Genomic DNA, 24,955 nt, shown 5'->3' on the forward strand with positions numbered 1-24,955 from the left:
AGAATGTCTTAAGCAAAATAATATTCATTACCTTTTAAATTTTTAAATCAGTTTTTAAAATGTCAGTTACTACCACTATTTTAAGTTAGTAGAAGTTGTTTGTTTGTTTGAGCAACCAACCACATTTTGATTACATTCAAGGCCAGTTCTATGAGATGGAACCCATATGTGACACTGCTAAAGTGGCCATGAGCCCAAAACTGTATAGATTATGAACCTAGGAGAAAATTCAATACTATTGTTCTGCTAAAGGAGCATAACAATAAAATGATTCCTAATGATATATTGCTGTACCCGTAATAAGTTCCTCAGTGCTCTTCAGAGAAGCTTCTTCCAGTACATGGGTGCCAATACTGCTTTCATATATATTGTAGGCAGATTGCTGTTGTGGGTCACAGAACTTGTAGCTCAAAGATACTGATGATTACTTTTCTTTTTAGATAATATGCAGAGTACTTAACAGCACCATGAATACTAGTCAGAATATGGGTGAATTTTTGTAGTTGGCACCAGTTTCATTCTGTGTCTGATGATATAAATAAGAGGTGTTTTCAGCAATTATAGGACCTTGCCATCATGTTGTGGAATGTAACCAACACAAATGACTAAGAAACACTGAGAAAATGTTCAATATCCTTAGTCACCATGAAAATGGCAATTAAAAGTACTTTGAGATTTTATCTTACCCCAGTCAGAATGACCCAAGATAAATTAATCAAATGACAACATATGTTGACGAAAATATAGGAGATAGGGAACACTAATTCATTGCTGGTGAAGGAGCAAACTGTTACAGCCACTGTGGAAATTAGTGTGGATGTTTCCCCAAAAGCTGAAAATAGATCTATCTCAAGGTCAGTCTGTATCACTCTTGGGCATATACCCAAGACCTCTACATCTTCCTACTACTGCAACAGAGTTAGTTACTTGTCTGTCCATGTTTACTGTTGCTTTATTAACAATAACCAGAAATTAGAAACAGCCTAGATGCTCATCAACTGGTGAATGGATAATGACAATGTGTTACATTTACAAAATGGAATATTATTCAACTATTACGAAAAATTAAAATTTGAAAACGTCAGATAAATGGATGGAGCTAGAAACAATCATCTTGAGATAATCTAGAACCCAAGAGAAAAAATACTGCATGTTTTCTGTTAACTGTGGATGCTAGCCTTTAAGCTTTCAATATATGTACTTCAATCTAAGTAACCACAAAAGTTAGGGACCTAATTGGAGACCAGTAGGGAGGGACAGCTATTCCAGGGAAGGAGGAATAGAGTACCATGCTATAAAAAGATAAAGGGGAAACTAGAATAGGATTAAGTAAGACGAAGGTGAGGGAGATGAGTAAAGTAGGGAATATGTGGAGGGACATTAAACACTAAAGTCCTTATGAAAAACCATATGGACACCTATTATTGTACATACTTCTTAAGTATATACTCTGTGAAAGAAATTTAAGTATAATAAATTAATATAATAGGGGAGAGAATACCTCAACTAGACATCTTATACTACCAAGTAAAACCTCCCGTGACAAGCATAGGTTGAATCTTGTTGAGTTTGAACTGACATTATCTAACTGACACAATAATATAAGTTCTGAGTTTGACGTTTGGCCAAATTGTCTCAACATAGGCTATTATGAAGTATCTTTTAAATGTTCTGATTTGTACACATTCTCTAGAACATTTCAGGACAGCTTCATTGCATTTGAGATAATCCTAACTCTAAGGTAAAATGTAAAATGGGGATTTTAAAATCAGCAGCAGATGTTATAAGACCTTGTAAGTTGTGTCATACGTTCCCACACTACCATCTATTGTTAATGCTGCTTGCCTGCTTAACTTCATTCTCCATGGGGTCATGAGTGGCAACAAGATACACCTGACTTTCTTGTTCCCTCCTGTTTAACGATTATAAAAAAGGACTGTATTTTCTTCCCCCAAATCAGCATCAGTACTTGAAAGCTGACTGAGGAGAGGTGTGGTACTTCAGAGAAAAGAGTAAGCAGAACTGTCTTTATTGGCTCAGTAACTTCAGGAATTTTATTCTGCACAGGGAAGAATTACTCTATAGCTAGTGCAGTACTTTCTATAGGTATCTGGCTAGTGTTGCTATTAAAAGGAACTCTTCTTTTTTTCTTCATTTCAGCTTATCTGTCAGTGGCTCCTGTAAGTCACTAGCAGCTGTTGTACTACAGCCAGGTGTTTCTACAATAGATTCCCCTCAGCATTATCATCAGTTATGAGCCTTCCTGAGTCAGTCTGGTGGAAAATAAAAACAATTATTTCCTCCAGAATTTTAGAACTGATGCTTCAGTGCTAGAAATTAGTGTGTTCAAGGGTGGATAAATCCCACCAAATACTCTGAAATTATCAATTCCTTTCTTTGGCTGATTGGAAAGCAGCCTTTAGGAGAATGTCTCATTTCTCAGTCAGTAGTATCCCCAGAAAATCACATATTCTTCTTAGTAACAGGAAGTCATTGACTATTATAGTGTGATGCATAGTAAGGAGAACAAGGAACTAACAAGGGGACCCTAGTCTACTTAGTAGGGCTAATTGAGGACCACTAAATCCAAGGCCACTCTGACAACAGAAAGTAAGGAACAATTTCATGGCCAATATGAAAGGATCAAAAGACATTTTAGTGACACTGTCCTTAGGTGTTACCATATCCCCAATAATGTCAGAAATTACATTGGCTCAGTGGTTGTAGTGGCTGGGCTCTTAATATATGTTCTAAGTGCTTTGCATAAACAACTCACATGGTCTTCCAACAATCCTTTAAGGATAAGTTACCGATCCAAGACCACACCATTGGTTACTGGCAGAAGCTAGAATTTGAACTCACATGTTTTGACCCCACTATCCATAGCCTTCAGCTTTACATATTTCATTTAACTTCAATAGGAAGAACACAAGGAAGAAAGTTGATAAAGAGTTAATACCATGACTTTATGTAAAAACACAGTATTTCTGTTTTATAAGTTTTTACTCCTTTAATCTTTAGACACGGTACAAGATGTGCAGGAGAAATTGCCATGCAAGCAAATAATCACAAGTGTGGGGTTGGAGTTGCATACAATTCCAAAGTTGGAGGTAAGGCAGTCTTTTACTGTAATTTGGCACTTGAATTGGAGGCTTGTGTTTCCTGCTATAAAATGGGGGGAGGGGACTGTCTCCAACCAAGGAGAAGATGAGTTTCTTACAAAATTTGCTGCACAACTTGAGTGTGACTTGCAAGTAAATCAGTGGGCCTAGATTCCTTGAAGATGGATGGCTGAATATAGCCTAGACATCCTTGCAGGAAGAATAATGGAATAGTGAATGGCACTTGAATGAAATCTAATATTCTCTGTGCTCTGCTTTAGAAGGGATAGCTCTTAAGCTCTTTCTAAGAAGGAATAGACAAATTTAGGCAGATTGTCCATGCTTTTCATTTTATGTATATTCTTTAAGCAAAGAATAATTTTTAAAAATAATTTTTAAAACATGTTCTTGTTATATGAAGTAGGCAATGCTACCTTAAATGCCAAAAGAGGAGAATCATTAGCTGCTTTGTTCAGTATAGGGTAGAGGACATTTTAATAAAAAAAGCCATTTATGTAAATTAGAAGTGACAAAGAGGGGATTAATTAGAATAAGCAGAGGTTACTAGGCTCAAAGTAGCAAAGAAAAAGAGAGGACAGTAGAAAGTAAAGAGAGGAATCCATAGCCATAGAGAATTCCTGGGCAGGAGCTCTGGCTTCACATGTGTAAAAGGAGCTGCTTCCAAATAGAATTGAGGCAAGTGGGGGTGGGAGGACGAACACCACTTCTCTCTATGACCACCCTCCTACCCAGGCGGCATTTAACAGACGTCACAGGGAAGGCAAGAGAGCCTACTGGCAGAATTCATGTTCCAGTGAAGACCAGGGAGAGCAGATCTGTTAGGATGTAGAAAGAAAACCAAAAACTGTCTCCTGCATTCCACTCCCTACCTTGGGCTTTCACAACTGTGTAGTAGCTGTTGAGCTTAATTTGATTTTAAAACAAGGAAAACATTTGTATAGCATGTCATTACAATAAAATCACATTAATCTCTACATGGTTACGGTTTAAATTCGGCTATGGGTTTCTTTTTAAAAACCAAATAAGTACACATTGTGACATAGATATATGTGCATTTTTCACCAATGGAGGACACTCAGATTTTCAAACATCACTTCTGATTTTTTCTTTGCTTGTTTGATACTTCAAAATGCTGTTCTAATTTAAAGAAATGAATGCAGGTACAGATGTAATCAACTAAACAGAAAAAAAAAAAGAATTCACTTTTTAAGTACCTGTAAACCAAACACCTATGGATTTTAAAATAATGATCTGATCTTCATGGTTTGGAGAAGAATTGAAATCAGGTTCTTAAGGTAACCAATAACAGGCTGTGGCAACATCAAACTAGAATATAAAACTTCTGATCCTAAACCAATTATGCTAACATGCTATTATGCTAATAATATGCTACTATGCTAATATGTCATTATGCTAAACCTATTTTGCTCCAGTCTTTGGTAGTCCAGTACCCATTTGAAGAGCAATTTAGTGTATTAGATATCCACTATACACCAATTAAATATTATATATATTTGTTTTGTACAGTACATTATAGTACATGTCTCTGCAGTAGGCAATGTAGTTTTGGGTACCTTATTTGTGGAGTTCAAATCCTGGCTTCCTGCTTTCAAGCTCTGTGGTCTTAAACAAGCTCTCAGATATCAGTCTGTCCACCTATAAAATATGAGAATTATAGCACCAATCTGAAATAGTAGTTATAAAAAGATGAGTTTTTGTGTGTAATATGTATGGAATAGTGACTACATATAATTAAAGTGTGCTGTTATCATCACCTCCATTTTATACTTAATGAAAATGAGGCTTGGAGGGGTGAAATAGTTTCTTCAGTGTCAATACAGTTATAAAAAATGAGAGCTGAAATGTTTTTCTTCCAAACACACTTCAAAGGATTTTGTTATTGTTGTTTTTGTTGTTTTCAAAAAGGGTCTGTAACCCAGGCTGTCTTTGAACTCACTGTGCAGCCATCATTCGATCTTGGATTCTAGATCCCCGCTTTCCTCATCATTCAGCTGCTGGGATTGTAGATACTACCTCATTTAGCAAAGCAATTCTCAAAAAACTACTTGACTTTCTTTGATCATGTAAATTATGTATTCATTCCCCTCTGCTTCCTGGTAAATAATAGTGTGAGAACATAAAGCTAGACAGTCCACTGAATTATTAACCCAACACCTAGAATAACCAGGTATTTGTCTGTGTTGTTCAAATTGCTCTTTCTTTCTGGGTTCTTAGACTCATGAGTCTGATGATGGGTGACAGGGTGTTGGAAGGCACAGAGAGCTCTCTCCTGATGAAAAACAATCTTATTCAGCAGGAAAGTCTGTCACAATGATTTCATCCTTGAGATTATTTAGAAGAAAAAAAAAAGCATGTTTCTTGAAAATATTTCTCAGCAAGTATGTAAAATAGCCTCTGGGTTACATTTAATCCAAGCTTAGAAGCAACAGTTCCTTCTCTTTATTGGTTTCCTATTGTAGATGGATCTTTCCTGATCAGGGATTCAGTTTCTAATCAGGGTTCTTCTATAACATGTTGGCCCACAGCCATCATGGCAGAGTCAGGAGCAAGTGTATATTGATAGGGGGGCTTTTGGGTTTTATTTTTCCTTCTAAGAGTTCTCTGTTATCTGTCACTTTGTTTGGATGCTAGAAAGGAGACACTTTTAATGTTACAGAACTACTGTAACATTATAATGTTATAATACAGCTACTAACATTATAATGTTACAGTCTATAATTACAATATTACAGAAGTTCTGGCATTTCCTCTGGTGGTATGATGCCACTTACTTTGGATCTCAATATTACTGGCAACAGCTTTTAAGCATCAACAACAGTAACAAATCACAGCTGCTTTACAGTATGTAATATTAGCTCTAAAGTTCAGGCAAGAAAATTTACAGAGAAAGGATTCTACCCTTAGGTGCCATTAGGAACAACCTCACAACAAGTGTTGAACATCTAGTGACTACTTTGTGTATTTTTGTTGTTCTTCTGTTTAGTTTTGTTTTGCTTTGTTTTGTTTTGTTTTGTTTTGTTTTGTTGTTTCAGAAAGTCCCTTAAGACTGTGATTGCTAAGAGAATTTTATTTTTCTCTGTGGACACACTGACATTCCTGTTACATTCTTGTTGTTTTGCTTCTTTCTTTTACTTAGGCATAAGAATGCTGGATGGCATTGTAACTGATGCCATTGAGGCTAGTTCAATTGGATTCAACCCTGGCCATGTGGATATTTACAGTGCAAGCTGGGGCCCTAATGATGATGGGAAAACTGTGGAGGGGCCTGGCAGACTAGCCCAGAAGGCGTTTGAATATGGTGTCAAACAGGTGAGATGCTTAACACAGACTCACATGAAACACTGAAGAGGGGAGAACACTTAGGTTATAGGGAAAGATATGATAAACTTTGTAGAAAAGACTTTCACAACTTTAAATGAACTTAAACAACTAAATCGTTCTTCAGAGAGATGGATGTTCAAAATTAAGAACATTTCCATATGTGGATCCAACACGGTGAAAAGATTCATTACTTTTAGAATATTTATATTTAATATATTTCTTGAGGCTAGGGAGACAAAATGTCCTGGTTGCTTATCATGAAAATTTGAGTTTGAGCCTCAGCATCTTAGTATAAAACCAGGAATGATGGTGCTTACATTTCCAGAGCTGAGGCAGTGGAAACAGGCAAAGATCCCTAAAGTTCTCTGGCTTGCCAGTCTCTAATGAGAGACTTTGTCTCAAATAAACAAGATGAATTTTTTTTAAAGACTAAGTGGATAGTGCCTCAGGAATGACAGTCAATGCTGACCTCAAGACTCCACACATATACATACACACCAGCACACATACACATGTACACACACATGCACACATGGAAACATGCAGATGCACCAGCATACACACACACACACACACAGCTTTTGGACATAGTTCTCATTTTTCTTCAGTTTTTTAGTAGGTAATCTATCACCTAGCATTCTTCCAATTGCTGTTCATTCTTGAATGTAGCAACACCCTGCAGTCTACATTACTCGAGTACCTGGATCTTTTTACCCCTCATATGTTGCTCTTTCCGCTGAGCTAACTACATTGCTGGACAGGTTCTAAGACCTTGAACTATGCAGGATAAGACAAAAGTAAGAAGCTTTGGAGAGCACCAATTGAAATATCACAGAAAGAGTGGCCTTGACAAGTTCCATTCAAACCAAGAGTCTTTTTTTAATGCAGCTGCAAGCCAGATCTGAATAATGCCTGATTTTGTCATTCTATCAGTCAGCCAGACATTTCAAGCAGAAACAGAGGACATTCAAAGATTCAAGTCTAGTGACATAATGAAGAGTGAAAAAATAATTCATATGCTAAAGGCTGGATTATGAATCTAGGAATAAAGAAGAGAGGAAAAGCCTAGCTCAACCCTACTGCAGTGAGGGCCCTGAAAACAGGAAGCAGGAAGGAATACATTCTGCTTATGGTCTGTGATATACAATCTGACAACCCCTGAAACCTTGAAATTAAAGACAGATTCCAAAGAATTGTCTCTGAGAATATTGTGCATATATTTTCTGACAGTTTTGGAGGGCCTGCCAGTAACTGCAATTGATAATGATAGTTATACATTCTCTTTTCTTTCAGGGGAGACAAGGGAAAGGCTCCATCTTTGTCTGGGCTTCAGGGAATGGGGGTCGTCAGGGAGATAATTGTGACTGTGATGGCTACACAGACAGCATTTATACCATCTCTATCAGCAGTGCCTCCCAGCAAGGCCTGTCACCCTGGTATGCAGAGAAGTGTTCCTCCACGCTGGCCACCTCCTACAGCAGTGGTGATTACGAAGACCAGCGAATAGTAGGTTACTTTTTTTCTGTGTCTCTCTGAGGTAGAGAAGAACAGAGCAAGGCATACTTTCAGAATGATCCTGTTCCCTGACCTTTGAAAGAATTGATTTATTTCAACTTGATATATCCAGTTGGGGAGGCTCTTGCTTACTATCTTGAAAAACTGGCATATATTGGAAAGTTTCTCTAAGGGATAACAGCACTTCTGCCAAGATGACCTTCCCTGTCATTTTTTAACTCAGCTCTGAGAAGCCACGAAACCTGTCATTACATTCAGCAAACACTCCAAATGTCTTTTCTGCTTGTCTGATACCTCCTTGGAAACAGCCTGGAAGACGATTTCAGGGTCATAGGGCTTCATTGCCCTGTGTTTACTGATCCTCTAATAACAGGGATGTAATCTGACTCAACCATTAGCAACTGGTAAAAGTATAGACTCTATACCAGTAATATCTCCTAAGAACAGATAACCTACATGAAAAGATAAGTCTCAATTTTGCCTGGAGTGAACTACTCAGCCTCTGGAGAAAGCAGCTCAAGGAGTTATAGCGTTAGATCTCCAGCCCACACCTGCCTGTGCCTTAACTTCCATGAGTCATGAACAATTATTGGATTTCCCTTCAAGGGCATAATGAAGAACTGTTTGGAGGCTTTGAGAATAGAGAAGAGTACTTTTGAATTTTAAAACCTCAAATTTAACTAGGTTTATTTTATGTAGATCTTAATCTCAATAAAATAGAAGACTATGACTGAGTTAATAATTACCAGCCTTTGGGGGCTGCCAGTAACCCCATAGATTATGGTAGGATGTTATACATTTTGTTCTTTGTGGGAAAGAAAGGGCTTCATCATTGTCTGGTCTTCTGAGAATGGCGGTTCTGGAATATATGCATAATTCTAACTAACAACCCTAAAAACTAGGCAGCACCAATGTGTGGCTTGCACAGTATCAGCTCCTTCTGTACCTACATTAGGTATCAGAGCTCTGTAGTATCCACTGGAAGGTGCCAGCCTTCCTCTCATGTCGTATGTTCAATTACTTGAATAACACACAGACTGTGACACTCTAGTCAAGGATTCTTTCTAGTAGGCAAACTTTATAGCTTTAGAAAGGGACATAGCAGACACTTGTACATTGGTGTCAGAGCCCCTGGCTGTTTCTATTCCTGTGGCATCCAGAGCTGACTTCAGAAAATGGCCTGTTAATCATTTTAATATTATTACTGCATAGACTTCCCCCTCATCTGGAACCTCTTGCATTAAATTGGGGAGGAGATTTTTCACCTTTGTAGAAATTCATCCTTAGGTAAAGCAGTCCTGGCAGAGACAGCTGATGGAGTCTATTTGAGACAGTTGCAATAACATGCTTTTCTTACGTAAACGTTTTCCTCAGCATAGTCATCGCTAGGGATTTATTTATGTCGACAGGTATAAAGGGCAGCTTGGCTTGCACAGCGCCCTGAGAAACAAAGCCACCATACCTTGAGAAATCCAAGGACACTAAGTGGGAAACCAAAGGTGGTGATAATAGAACAAATTATTTTTTTACACCTCCCTCCTACACACTGAAACCTCTAGCTAAAACTGAAGTACTGAAGCCTGGATAGGTGTCTGGTTAGGAATCTTTGGCCCTGCTGTTTATTCAGCCAGCAAATTGACTAGAAGTCTTGGTGGTATTTCTGCGTATTTGTTATCTGTACATGGTATATCTCCATAGCCTCTTTATTATCCTAAAGCTAGTCTACACAGTTCCTTGCATGCAATAACACTATTCAGAAATGTTTTCACAAGGCATGCTCTCACTTATGTCTAGAATGAATCAGGAAATATAAATCCCACTCTGCTAATGTGAAGACCATCTAATGTGACTGTGGGTCACATCTAATACACAGTAGTTTTATAATCTGAACAGAGAACTAAATGTGGGTTAATTTTTTAACCTGACCAATCTTATCTAAGGACAAAAGACACAAACTTGTAGCTTTCCAATTAAGTTAATTCAAAATCTATTCTAAGTAAGTTTTGTTCAAATGTCACTAATCAAGATGTCATTATATTTTTCTATTACAGAGGCAGACAGATGTCAATCTGAAGGCCAAAGGGAATGCAGTTTGAGTTAGAATTTCTAAATATGCTCAACCATGCACAATGAACCTGATGATTAATGGGCTGGTATGATTCACAGTGACTTAGAAACAGATCCTTTTTTTATAGATACATTTTGTTTGGGAATCTCAGAAGAGAAAATATTCATAGTGGGAGTACTTCATCCCCAGAAAAGGCAACTTGATTCCAGAATTATAGACAAGTTGCACATAGAGGAGAGCAGACTAAAATATCAGCAGATGGCAAATATCTGCTTGTTGGTACTTGAGAAAAAGCAGCAGAAAATTGAATCTTGTGCTTCCTGGTCGTAGCAGATGCAGACTTCAGTCTGGCTACCCCTACCATGCTTTTCATGTCTCTACTTTTCTCTCCTTCCAGACAAGTGCCGACCTGCACAATGACTGCACAGAGACCCACACAGGTACCTCAGCTTCTGCACCCCTGGCTGCTGGCATCTTCGCTCTGGCCTTGGAAGCAAAGTAAGGCCCCAAAATCTCGTCAGATTGAGACAGCTTCTGATGTTGTTGGCTGAACATGTAATTATAGGAGAATTTTGAACAACTTCAAAAATAACAACAAAAATAACAAAATCCAGATAAATTCTGCCACTCTGAAATTATTATTATTGATGCCTCAATGTAGATTTAAGAAACATACATCTCATTGCACATTATTTTTTATTGGATATTTTCTTTATTTACATTTCAAATGTTATCCCCTTTCCCTGTTTCCCACACACACACTATTTTCTAATATATTTTATAATACTGTTTAATATATTAGTTTATAATATATTAGAAATATTGTCTCACATCTCAGTCAATATTCCTTGGCTTTCTAAATTCATATTCTTCCCTAGTCGTCTTCCTGGGCACCAAACCAGCCCCATCAGCCAGAATTCTCTCTAAATCATTTCCTTGGAGTGATACTGAGAACAAATGTGCTTTCTTCAGAAAATAAAACTTCATTCTGGAACTAATATAACTAGATAAGACATGATAATCGAAAATAGGACTTTTATCTTTTCATACAATTTTAAATTACAAATACAAATTTTGAAAAAGTCATCCAATCATGTCATTTATAAATATTGACATCTCTTATGTGTTCCTCAGGATGAACACCCAGATTTTGAGGGTTCTGAGCCAAAGAGATAGTGTGTTTTAATGATTCTGATGCATATGGATAAATTGTTTTCTTGAAGGCCACATCATATTATGTTCTCCTCAGGAGGATATGTGTGAAAGCTCCAGTTTCTAAAATAAGTATTGACACTGTTTACCTTTATATGTTTGCTGTGTGTAGGAAATGGCATCTCATTAATACTGTGGCTCATTACAGATGAGGCTCAGAATTTATGTCCTTTGGCAAGTTGCCCTCTGATACAGCTTCCTTATGGCCCTGTTTTTGTTTTATAATCTTGGCTTCAAAGATCCTTATCAGTTTGACATTTACATTCAGTTTTACTCACAGGTAACTTTAGTGTAATGAAGCTAATAAGTATACAGCAGTGTTTGCCACTCTATTTCTCTATAGCCTCTTTCTTTAACGTGCTCCCAAACCAGAATTAGATTAAAATTTGTGGAGTTATTTGTTTTGCTTTGTGTTTTGTTGTTTTGTTTTTTGCTTGTTTATTTTTTCTGTAGCTCCTTTACTATGCTTATGTTCTAAGTATCTCTGGCCTTTATTGTAGTATATGATGGTAAAAAGTGGATTTAGCAACATTTTTACATCATAACTATTGTTCAACATTCTAACACTTAACACAGAAGGAAAAAAAAAGCCCATGTACTCCACACCTGCTTCCACAGCTCACTTTTCTTTAGTCCTGTCTTTTGATGTTTGGTGACAAAAGGCTAACACAGCTAGAAGACAGCATAAGGCATTCCACATATACGGTAGACTGGACTCACTGAAACAGAACAGAAAACAGAAAACAAACAGAAAACAGAAAACAGAGCAGAACAGAACATGTTGTCCTTTGTGACACATGGAAAAGTTCTGAGAGGCTGGACCTTTGTCTCACAAAGCTCTAAGATTCCCAGGGTACTCTGAAGAGATGGAAGTAGAATTTCTGAGTATCAGTAATGATACCCAGCATAGCCCCTGTCCAAGCTCTCACCTAGTGTCTACCTATTGAGAAGAACTAGAAAGATGTTTGAGTAAGTTGGTCTTTTTCCTCCCTCTTTATACCTGTCAGAAGCGTATAAGCATAGGCCAAGCCCATTTTAGTTTGGTGACCAGATACATCAAAGGTATTCACTAAGATGAGTACTTGTAATGTTAATGTTATCTAAGAACTGAAATTTTAATTTTTATTTATATGTATTCATGTGTACCTTTTTTATGTTCACTACATGCCTGCAATGGCTCCGAGGGCCAAAAGAGGGCATCAAATCCCCTGGAACTGGAGTTTTAGGCAATTATGAGCTTCCTGATCAGGGTGCTGGCAATCAAATGCACATATTCTTCCTGAGCAACAAGCGTCTAAACCAATAGAGCCATCTCTCCAACCGCAGAACTGACATAAAGTCTGAACCTTTGTACCTTCATGGGAGGGATATTTTCTAAGAATGACATAGCCTAATTAATCTTATTTGTCTTCATGGGCTTTATCTAAAGAAAGAGCACTATTGCTATGGAATACATGCCTAATTTCCAAGTAGTCTGTGAATTTTTTTGCTCCTAAATGCATACTTGCTTAAGGGAGTACTTACGAAATATTTCTAGGGACTGGCTTGTGGGTTCTAGAAGACCCTCATGATTTAAAACATTGATAGTTTGTTGTTGCATGCAGTTTTATGCTACTTGCCTTAGCTCTGGGAAGTGGCCATGCTAACAGAGCCCTTCCAGTTTTCCTTGAATCCATGGATAAAGGCAGACACACAGTTGTTTGTTTTCATCTTGCCTTCTTGGCACAATTGCTTGGTGCTACTATCTTCCACTTGGAAAACATGTCCTTATCATTACTCTTAGCTTCAATCTTCCCTCCTGCCCTAACTTTAGTCAAATAGTTGAACCTAGTCTTGCTAAGCATCTCTGACCACCTGCCTATAGGAGCAGCCATAGCTCACTGCTCCTCCTGAGACCTCACATAGTGGTCTGGTTCTCCTCTCTCCAAGACATTGTGAACTCTACTCTCTTCTTCCTTGAGTCCTCCCTTTCTTCCAGAGACTAAGAAGTTCCACCTGTACCTTTTGTCCAGCAATTGGCCCATGGCTTTCTTTACTAGACATATCAAGAACCAATTGGGGAATAGGACCTCAACATCAGAACTACCCTTATAGTTTGTGAACCTTCGGGTGTAAAGAATTTAATCTCCACAAATTTGATTCTAATTTTCAGTACAATGAACTTGATCTGCCTAAGATTTATATCCACCCCGAAAAAGTATATATGTATTATTGAGATGTTTGTTCTCAATTGGGTGGCTTCTGCACCCTATTCAAAATGGTCTATACCAAGATTATATATATCAGGACATTTGAACGCTAGAATTTCTAAATAGGAGCCCAAGCCACACTGCAGACTGAATCATTCACTCCTCTCCACCTAAGGAACAATTACAGAGACTGAAAGACTTTTGACTAAACTTGTCAAGAATGACATTCAATGCTTATCAGGCTTTACTGTGGGCTAGACAGTGTGCTAAATGTTCACATATAACATTAGTTCTAATCCTTATGACAGATTTATTATACTGAAGTAGTAGTTACATTGCATTTTATAAATAAACAAACTAGGGGTAGAGGGGTCAAAAAGTATGACCAGTATCTCACAAAAAAAAAAAAAAAATTCAGGTCTCTATGCCCTGAAATGGTGCTACTCTGTGCAGCCTTCACAGCTGATAGGGAGAAAGGTGTTGACAAAAGCCAATCAATCATCCTACCAAACAAAGAAGGCCAGATACTGGGGCTGATATAAAGAACATATAAGGCTGAACTTACATATTCTTTACTTTGCTTCTAAGAGAGGGAGGTAGGAAACTGAATGAACAAAGAGAAGGAGAATGAGTAGTTTCTGGCTGAAACATCTACAAAGTAACACTTTCCTTCCTTAGCCAGTTACTCTTGAATACAGTAAAGCTCCAGGGTAGGTGATTTTCCATGTACATTCCCAAACCCCATTGCTAAAGATTCAGATTCTGAAGTATCTGCCCTAAAAGCCAGGTTTTAAGCAGGCAGCCAATGCTAGGAGTACTTTAATAAATTACCCTTAAAAACCATTTCCTAAGACTTCATCCAGCTGTGATTATGAGACTGTCCAATGGGGTACCAAATAAGCAAAACCTGGAGAAAGAAATTGTCTGCATAAATACCAGTGGCACCATAATTAGTGCACATTAAGTATACTTAAGGAAGCTTGCAGATGATCACCTCTCTCTTCAGAGGCAAGATCAGAAGATCTTGGGGTAGTTTGTAATAAGGAAAAAATTTTCAAGTGAACCATTGGATACAATCACACCTTTGCAAATATTCAACAAATAGATGAACCTTAAGCTATCTAATAAATAATAATAAAGTCCAAATAAACTATCAGTGTTGTACAAAGTCCTCTGAGGAACAACCCCTTACCGAATTCTTACAAAAATTCTGTTTTGGAAAGTTCAAGTCAGAAACTGTTCAACATCTAAATTCAAATAGATATAGTTAGAGACTAAACCACTTAGACTTCAAGATTTTTCACTATATAATTTTGTACCCAGACTTTTTTATCTGCATCTTTTCTAGTTAAAGAATGTTTATCTTCAATGTTAAGTTCTGTAGCTATTATTTTCAACAACATATTTCTGGTTAGAAACACAATGAAGTCTTGATATTTTAAATTAGTACAGATGCTGCTGTGTACTGTAAAGGAAGACTCTCCAGAATTAGTTCTATTGTTAGCAGCTCCTTTTCATTTATAACATGTAAGTACTCAGCTGAGGAATAATTGTTAAGAAATAAGACTTAATTTTTTAATTGCTTAACATGAATTTCCTTAAATATTTCTTAAACATTATATATAAATTTGAAAACAGAAAAAGCACTACAATTATATGTAAAACAAATGCTCTATCATAGGAATGTAAACAATGTATCCTTTGAATGTGATCACCAAACCATCCTTCCTTATATCCCTTACTCTCTGTTTTCTTCTCCCTTTACACATACCTGCAAACACTGATCAAACCAAACAAGAAATTTGTCCACTGACCATAGGCCACCTTGATAGGTGGCTTTTACTTTAAGATACTTTATTTTAAAGACCAGGATGAAGCAGGTACTTTAATAATATGCTTTAAGAACAGAAGAAGTTTGTATCTTGAGAATATAACCATTTCTGCCCAACTGGCTAATGATCCCTGAATATGTGATGGTCACAAAAACAAACAAGACAATAAGTACAAAGAGGTATTTCTAATGTTAAACTGACAAAAGATCTGAGTAGTAAAGTATTCTGGAAATTGTCACGTTCAACCTTCTCTCATATGACAGATGAGACAACTCAGGCCCCAGAGAAAGAAAGTAGTCATACGGAGGTCAAACCATTTATTGGAGCATAATACTATATAATGTGTTTTCTATTGCTCCCTCTTTGATGCCATGATTCAAAATGTCTTGTAATTGGCTTAACTGCTCTTATGCTTATAATCTTCCTACCAATTCCTATTATTTTTGGTACAATAGAAACTGGATAGATAGAGTTTTAAAAACATAAATAATCTTGCCCTATTTCTATTGGCAGAGTTGGATATTAGTCAGAGATCATTATTTATAAATGTAGTGAGTGATTATGATGCATGTAGCCTGAGATCCACTGGGAGTCACTAGACTAGACTCCTTTTCAAGCCTTTGTCAGTCATGCTGATGTTTAACAGTATACCTGGCAAGAACTCAGGCCAGCATAGTGAGAGTAAGTGAAATTTTCAGGTGTTGTTGGAGTAATGCATTACATAAACATGTCAAAATGAAAACATTTAGCCTTTAATGGTTTTAATGTTTGTTTGTTCTTTTAATTCCTGCAGTCATGGACCAGCATGGGAATGGGCTTGTATCATTTCTGGGAGAGCCCAAACAATAGGTCCTAGCAGTTTTATGAACCTTGGAGTTACATGTGTACTGGGAGCTTGAAAATGAATAAAATTAGGAAAGTGCTTTCAGGCTTTCTACCTGCTTATTCCACAGGAAATCTTGACAGAAGTACCTGAAGAAGACTTCTGAACAAGGTCTCCAACAGAGAAACTTGGGAGTAAAGGCACTCATTTTCAGGGGCTAAGAATGTACATATGGAAAGTGTAGGAGGGGACGGGGGCTGAAGACTTGACTGCAGCTCCCTTCACAGGCAATAGCACAATGGCTCTGTACCAGAGCTGGTTCAAACATAGGACTCTCTAGAAGTATCATCAATGGAAGTTTTTGTGGAAATGCCTAAAGAGTGACATACAGGTCTTTAACAAGTGCCCAGGGAATGGATTAACCAATACATTATTGGCTCTAGGAAGAAGGTACCAAATTGAGCTAGATTTCCATGATTCTGCAGCCAAATGGCAAGGAAGAAGTTTTGAAAAATATGCATTGTTTATTAAATAATGCTTGATTTGACTAGAGGAAAATAATGCAGTCTATAAAAAAGTAATAAAAAGCTTAAGGTGTTTTTGTTTGTTATTAATTTAATGATTTGTTTATACAAATTAGTAGATAACAAATTTACTTAATCTGCTATTAATCTAATGACTAATAACAGTAAACTTCAAAATTACATCAGAATATTTAACTTAGGCACCTTTGATCATTCATCAGCATTATTTCCATGTACTCTTCCTAAATATAACTTGTTCAGTCTGTATAATGTCATTGGACATATGTTTTAAGGCTGATGATTTACTATTACATAATTAATTGGTGTACTCTTCCCTGGGGAGCACTATTTCTCCCACTCTCAATATTCATTAGTTGCCTGCATTCTTCATATAGGACTAAAGCCTAATGAACTTTCTTTAGACCACTTTGACATGTCTATTGACCTTTTCCAGATCATGTTTAGGTAGTCATGTTGGTGAGACTTTATGGGTGTAGCTTAGACAATATTATATTCATTTAGAAAGCATTTGTGTGTGTGCACATGTATGTGCCACAGACGATACACATGTAGATGTTAAAGAATACCTTGTAAGAGTCAGTTCTCTCCTTCTACCAAACAGATGCTGTGGATAGCAGTTAGATCATCAGGTTTGATGTAAGGTGACCTTACTTGCTGGATACTTATCTATACTTTTGTATAATCTTGTGCTAGGCATACTTTTGTATGTTTGCTAAGCATCAGGGAATGAGATAAGTTTTCACTCCTTGTAGCTAAATTCTATCTTGAGAATCAGACAAGTAACACACACACACACGCACACACACACATGTTGTTTGTTATTTAATAAGGTGAAGAAAAGAGAATCATCAAAGCAAGATGTGAGTTCATAAGCATGTTGGTGAAAACTGGTCCAGACCATTTTCTGGATCAAAAATCCAGAACAATTTTCAAGGCCCAAACAGTACAGTTCAAACTCACTTTGTGACATTCAGCATCTTCAGACTTCTGGTTCAGTTCTCTGCAATGTCTCTTTCTGCCCTAGCATATACATTATAAACTAGCCCCAGCTGGTCTTCCACACCATGCTTCTGTTGCTCTGGTTGCTATGTGCTCCCTTTTAGAAGTTCTACTAACCCTTCAAAATTCACCTCATATACATCTTTCCAGTAAAGACTTTCAGACTTTCTTAAGTTATAAATGCAACATTCAGCATACATAGTTATATAGAACTGCACTGTCAGTTTCTTAAGAACCAGAAACACCTCCTTGAATATTCTAATAATATTTAACATAGTGTTCTTCAAGAGCAATCCCATGAAACCAAGAATTTCTTGAGAGTTTTGGTCTATTATCATTCCTCAATATCTGCCAATGATCAGGTCCAGAACCAGGATGCTCAGGTCTCTTATATGAAATGGTATAGTAATTTACAAATTTCTTAAAATGCCTAATGCAATGTAAATTCCATTGCACTGCACTGTTTAAGGAATGATAACAAGAAAAAGTATATACATACCAGTACAAATGCAAATTTTTCTTTTCAAGTATTTTTGATCTATGTTTGGTTAAATCCTAAGTATGTGGAACCTATGGCTATAAAGTTCGGACTACATTTTTTTTAAAAAGGTAAGATGTGTTGAGTAGGTTGCAAACTCTGTCTTTTACATCTGATACTTCCTATGATAAAAACAAGCTTCAATGAAGCTTCATAATGTTAAAATGTGGTAAAGTGTTCTACGAACAGAAGTAGAGACACAAAGGAAGTGTTATGTTTAAAAAACTGGCTTTAGATAAATATAAATAATTAGAGTCGGGGACAAAATTTCACACTTCAACAATTCTGAGGCTGGATTTTACTGATAGTAAAAGTTTAACTTATGTGCTATAGGTGAGAAATTTTAATAATATATTGTGAGTTCTAAATAAAAGAATATTACGTAATAGAGTATATATTTTAAAAAATGCACATAATAATCCCTAAAAAGGAGATGCTTATTTTTAGCACTTGATTTTTCAAGAATATTTCATTTTGTTTCTAAAAGATACGTTCGGTCACTTTCCCTCTAGCCCAGATCTTACCTGGCGAGATATGCAGCATCTAGTTGTCTGGACCTCTGAGTATGATCCATTGGCCAATAACCCAGGTTGGAAAAAGAATGGGGCAGGCTTGATGGTGAACAGCCGATTTGGATTTGGCTTGTTAAATGCCAAAGCTCTGGTGGATTTGGCTGATCCTAGGTCCTGGAGGAATGTGCCTGAGAAGAAAGAATGTGTTGTAAAAGACAGTAACTTTGAGCCTAGGTAAGTATCTCCCAGAATTTTAAACCACGTTATGCCCAAAACACTACTAGATTAAGGTGTTGTCACCCAAGTTTTTCTCAATACTTGTTCTTCTGAAATAGATGGGGACAGAGTTTGACAGGATCAATTTAGGATGAATTTTCTCCTAAGTAGGGCTCTTTATGAATTACCTCTGGCTCATCATAGATGGTCTTGGAAGTAGAATCTGCTATGACTATTATATAGTTTTTATCAAGGCAACCATAATGATGATAAAAACCCACTACCACAAAACCCCAGAGCCTGGAAAGCCTAGGAATATGCCTCAGAAAGACCTTATACACAAAATTAATTTTTTCATGAGAATCTTATTGATATTTCTGTCATTGACCACTTTTGTTTAATTGAAGACAAAGCTGTCTGAATTTGATTTTATAGACAATAGCATCATACTTATATATTTGTGGTTTTTATCAATTTCTCATACATTATATTCATCTATAGATAATTATGAATTAAACTCTACTGATAATCTTTTCGAATTATCTGGCCAAGATATCCATATTCAACTGGCACAAACAAACCAATGGATGGCAGGAGAGATAACTTTTCTTTAATTCTGCTTCTTTAATGTATGTAGAGCCCTGAAAGCTAATGGAGAAGTGATTGTTGAAATCCCAACAAGAGCTTGTGAAGGACAAGAAAATGCTATCAAGTCCCTGGAACATGTACAATTTGAAGCAACAATCGAATATTCTCGTAGAGGAGACCTTCATGTCACACTCACTTCTGCTGCTGGTAAACTTCAGCAACCACTCAATGATCATAGAACCTAGTATCCTCAAAGGCATTATCATATATTAAAGCAAAATATTTTTGTTGATGGTAGATTTCTTCTTCCTGTTCATTCCCACTAGTTTCTGGATAGACAAAGGGATCTTTGCTTAAATGATGTTAATTAATAAGATTTTCTAAAATCACCTATTTTCAACCTTGTTCATTTCCCAAGATAAAAGACTTCTCTTAGGTGACAGAAAAAAAATTGAGTAATTCTCAAAACTTATAGATATGTCTGGAACACTGACGAAATCAATAGAAAAGTTAGCAATTGTGATTCATAAAGTTGAGAATAGTGATTAAATCTTCACAGCCATATGAATATGTGATAATATAAATTTTGCCATTTTGCTGAGAGAGTTCTAGTTAAGATGAGTTAAGGACTTTTGAGCCATAAACTACAACCCAACCAGAAATTGCCCTAACATATGTAAGTATGTTAATGGGTTGGTAAGATAAAAACAGATAAAGGCACCTGCTGCTAAGCTTAATGGCATGAGTTCCTTCTCAAGGACCAAGTGATAGAAGCAAATAACTGACACCCACAAGTTATCCTCTGAACTCCACATATGTGCCATGGGACACACATGTGCATGCACATTAGTGTGTGAGTACATGCAAATGAATAAATAAAAATATAGTAAAAAAAAACTTACTACAAAATCATGTAGTGTTTCAGTGGAGTAATTTCAGTTTCTATACATAATAGATAAGAAAAGATGAGCTGTCTAACTCTATTATCTCTTTCTAGCAAATGAAATCTTGAAGTTTTAGAGTAGGCTCTATTGATTACAGACTTATACTTTCTAGATGCCCTGGAGATTTTATGAAATACTACTGAAATTTCTACCCCCTTCCATTGATAGACTTAATCTCAACTTTCATTCACAGATATTAGATGCTAGAGTGAATCCAATGACCAGACTGTCATGTTAAGATATCACTAATTTATATTTGTTGTATGAAAATAGGAACCAGCACCATACTATTGGCTGAAAGGGAAAAGGATACATCCCCCAATGGTTTTAAGAATTGGGACTTCATGTCTGTTCATACATGGGGAGAGAATCCTGTAGGCACCTGGACACTGAAAATTACAGACATGGTAAGCATGAATAAAAAGACAAAAACAAAACAAAGATCACTTTTCAAACACTTGCAAGTACTTTAAATTGCGTCATTTCCCTAATTTCTTTCTCAACCTGCTTATCCTTTAAGTACAGGAAGGCTACTAATTTATTTGAGTTAATTTTATATCCAGCCACTTTGCTGAAGTTGTTTATCAGACTTAGGAGTTCTCTGATGGTAGTTTTGGGGTCATTTAAGTATACTATCATATCATCTGCAAAGAGTGATATTTGGACTTCTTGCTTTCCAATTTGTATCCCTTTGACCTCCTTGTGTTGTGTAATTGCCCTCGCTAGGACTTCCAGTACTATACTGAATAGGTAGGGAGAGAGTGGGCAGCCTTGTCTCGTTTCTGATTTTAGTGGGAGTGCTTCAAGTGTCTCTCTATTTAGTTTGATGTTGGCTATTGGTTTGCTGTAAATTGCTTTTACTATGTTTAGGTATGGGCCTTGAATTTCTGATCTTTCCAATACTTTTAGCATGAGGGGTGCTGAATTTGGTCAAATCCTTTCATAGCATCTAATGAGATGATCATGTGGTTTTTTTCTTTGAGTTTGTTTATATGGTGGATTATGTTGATGGATTTACACATACTGAACCATCCCTACATCCTATATGGCCTGTCATCCTTGGAATTATACATATTACAGACAGGAAGATGTGAGGCTAGCTTTGCTATCATACTTTGCTAGAGTCACAAGAAAGCATCCTCTGCTCTTTTTTTTATAATTTATTTTTGTTTTAAATCGTAATTTTTACTCATTAACACAAGGGTTATAAACACAAAAAGGCAGGACGTGGGGAAGGGGATGACACTGGAGTGTGGGTGTTCAGGGGGAATATAGATATCTTTCAGAACAAGGGATTGGCTGGGTGAAGGTTCAGGGGACAGGTCACTATGACTCTACCTATGATTCACTTGTCCTTATCTAAGTTGGTATTACCTGCCAATGCTACTTATTTACAAGGTCTATGACTACTCAGGCTGGTAAATTTCCACAAATGCTGCCTGTTTACAATAGCTTATAGACATCTGTTTCAATGTTTTTCCACAGAGACCCAAGACTTGGTGTTAGTATACATGTATGACAAGCCTATTGCTGATTTTAGGCCTATGGCTGATTTTAGTTCTTCAGTGTGTAAGCAGGGCTGCCCCTGACATCTCCTCCCTTCTCTAAGTATAGAAGGGCTGTGGTGATTCTAATCTTTCGAAGGCGGGGATAGAGGCCTGACCTCCAGTAATTGAAGGGGACCTTGTAACGGCTCTGGCACCCCTGTCGTTGTCCAGTGAGGCATGAGGGCCATACCCATCCCTATGTCTTTTTCCTGGAGAGGGGATACTTTTGACATCAACCCCTCCCTATGCAGTCAGGCTTGTCCCTCAGGGAACCCAGAGAGATATTTTTAACTTTTATTTATATTCCCTTGCTGTGTTTAGCCTCGCAGCCTAAGCAAGAATTCAGATCGCCAGTCAGAGGGGGTTCTGGGTGGCCTCTCTCTGCATGGTCTAGGGGCAGAAGTCTCCTCTTTTAGGTTGGGTGGAGAAGGGCTTTGGGAACACCCTGGATAGAGTAACAACCTCATCTTGAGTCTCGTGGTCCTCCATAGATACATATGATAATGTATCTGAATAGGTTTTGTCACCAAATTGTTTATCTGTTGTTTCACAGAGTTAGTTAGCCTATATGAGGCCCAGGGACCAGAAGAAACAAGCACAAATTGATTTACTTTATTACAATACAAAAGTCTGTGTACAGCTCTTTACTGTGTGCAGCCCTTAAAGAAGAATGTTGCCTTTTCCTAGACAAGACAGGGATGGTTAAAGAGAGCATGAAAAAGGTCAGAGAAGGCCCTAAGAAAAGTCAGAGATAGAAAGATAAAGATGAGTGCAGGTACAAGAATTTGTTTTCAGCCTCTCCATGGTTGTCAACCCTACTTCCTCCCATCTTGGGACCATTAATTGGGTTATTTGTACTTATTCCTCTGCTTTTTTCATTGAGTAGTATAATAGCTTCTTGTTTCAGGTTAGGCAAGACATCTTCTTTAAAACCTTTTTTTCTAATTTTAATCTCTCTTTCTCTCTCACACACACATACACAAAACAAACAACAATAACAACAGCAACAACAAAACCACACTACATTTTTTAAAAATTTCTAGAGCTCAATGATACTCAAAAATATTAGAATTGTAAAGTATCCTAGACTTTGGAAAATAGAGACACTCATCTGGTAAAGGCAGTATAAACACTCTAAGACTGGAAAGGTTTGAAATTCTTCTGATTCCTAGCATTTTAGACACTGGATCTGTTCTAATATTTTCTGGTATGCTTTAAAGGACAATGCCACAAGGATGAAGTGGCAGAACTGTGTCTGACATGAAGCCAAGTAGTTCAACTCTTTGTGCACCATCCCCATGCTTCTCTGATGTTGGGATGTAAATGGGTAGTGTTCCATCTCTGAGTTCTGAGAGAAAAGTGTAAGGATCATCAGTGCAGGATCTGACTGCCTAGATAATTTTGTTGTTGTTGTTGTTTTTCTAGACATAGTTTCTTTGTATAGCCTTGCCTGTCCTGGAACTCACTTTGTAGACCAGACTAGACTCAAACTCAAGAGATCTGTCTGCCTCTGCCTCCAGATTGCTGGAATTAAAGGCATGCACCACTACTACCTAGCTGCCTAGATAATTTCTTAAAAATAAATCAGTTTAAATTTCCAAAGATACCAATTAATACAAATTACATATTTTCTACCTTTTCTCAGAGAATAAGTTTCCCTACAGATCATTGAAATAGGACTGGCAAGATGACTTAATGGGCAAGGACAATTGCTTTCAAGCTGATTCTGACTTGACTTTGATCCTTAGACACCATATGGTCAATGGAGAGAACCAACTCACTCAAGTTCTGTCTGATCTTCAGACTTATGTGTTTCACAATGTATACGCTAACATATACACTTGAATCTAATTTTTAATTATAACTTATAAAATGAAGACTGAAGCAATTCTTGTTATAAGAAAAAAGCAGTATTATTACTTAATTAGTGGTATTCTTGAACTTTCCTTAGTTCTTAAAAAAATCAATATTGCATGTGGGTGGGTGTTGTACCCATATGTATGTATGTATATATATACCAAATTTGTGCTGGTACCCAAGGAGTTCAGAAAAAGACATTGGATCCTCTGGAAGTGAAGTTACAGAGGGTTTTGACTGCTGGGAATTGAACCTGGGTCCTCTGAAAGAGCAGCCATCAATCTTAACCACTGAGCCACCTTTCCAGCAGCCCCTCTTTAATTTTTTAGCTCAATTTCAGCTGCAAGAGTCTAAATAATTCTACTTGCCAAGACAAAGCCACTTCATATCAAATCTACACATTTGACTCCATCTTTTAGACCTTTGACTTATAGATGTTTAAGGAACAATCACCTATTCAAGAACAGAATCAATGTGACAAAATAAATTTACACAGAGATCTCAGCTTCTATAGTTTTAAAAAAAACTATATACTTGGTTGTAAGGCAATAAATCAGTTTTTTAAACTGTTTGGCTTATATAGTATTGAGTTTTATCAAAAGAGTAGATCTATCCAGCCTTTTCTTTTAAAATAAGTCTTTGAAAATAGAATACACAATATCTTAAAATTAAATTATGACTATGAGATTCTGTTGGCAATTTGAATAAATTTTTTATAGTTGAAACACAAACCAAAATAAATACATTTACGCTTGTTTTAACCAGTCTGGAAGAATGCAAAATGAAGGAAGGATTGTGAACTGGAAGTTGATTTTGCATGGGACATCTTCTCATCCAGAGCACATGAAACAGCCTCGTGTGTACACATCCTACAATACTGTCCAGAATGACAGGAGAGGAGTGGAAAAGATGGTAAATGTTGTGGAGGTCTGTATACCATGTTCTCTTTTAGACACTAGTGGGCAATAAGTGAGGAGAGATGCATATTATTTTTAGTAAGGGAAGAATTCACATATGCATAGAGAGAAAGGGCTTAGAAGAGAAAAACTGTTGGTTTCCAATTGGATGAGCCATTGCTTTTTTTTTTGTACTTAAATCTTGAGTTT

General features: G+C 36.9%; 1 protein-coding gene across 1 annotated transcript in view; it reads left to right on the top strand.

Annotated features, from left to right (window-relative positions):
* The window catches only part of Pcsk1 (proprotein convertase subtilisin/kexin type 1), a 43,364-nt gene that overhangs the window by 13,854 nt on the left and 4,555 nt on the right, over positions 1–24,955 (top strand). The window contains exons 6-13 of the mRNA XM_028785986.1: positions 3,022–3,110; positions 6,280–6,452; positions 7,758–7,970; positions 10,445–10,545; positions 18,698–18,931; positions 19,551–19,708; positions 20,719–20,852; positions 24,615–24,776. Of these exons, the coding sequence (XP_028641819.1) occupies positions 3,022–3,110; positions 6,280–6,452; positions 7,758–7,970; positions 10,445–10,545; positions 18,698–18,931; positions 19,551–19,708; positions 20,719–20,852; positions 24,615–24,776 (1,264 nt within the window). The remainder of the gene's footprint in view (positions 1–3,021; positions 3,111–6,279; positions 6,453–7,757; positions 7,971–10,444; positions 10,546–18,697; positions 18,932–19,550; positions 19,709–20,718; positions 20,853–24,614; positions 24,777–24,955) is intronic.

The sequence above is a fragment of the Grammomys surdaster genome, unplaced genomic scaffold, assembly GCF_004785775.1.
Source record: "Grammomys surdaster isolate TR1022 unplaced genomic scaffold, NIH_TR_1.0 125372, whole genome shotgun sequence".
Taxonomy (NCBI): Eukaryota; Metazoa; Chordata; class Mammalia; order Rodentia; family Muridae; genus Grammomys; species Grammomys surdaster.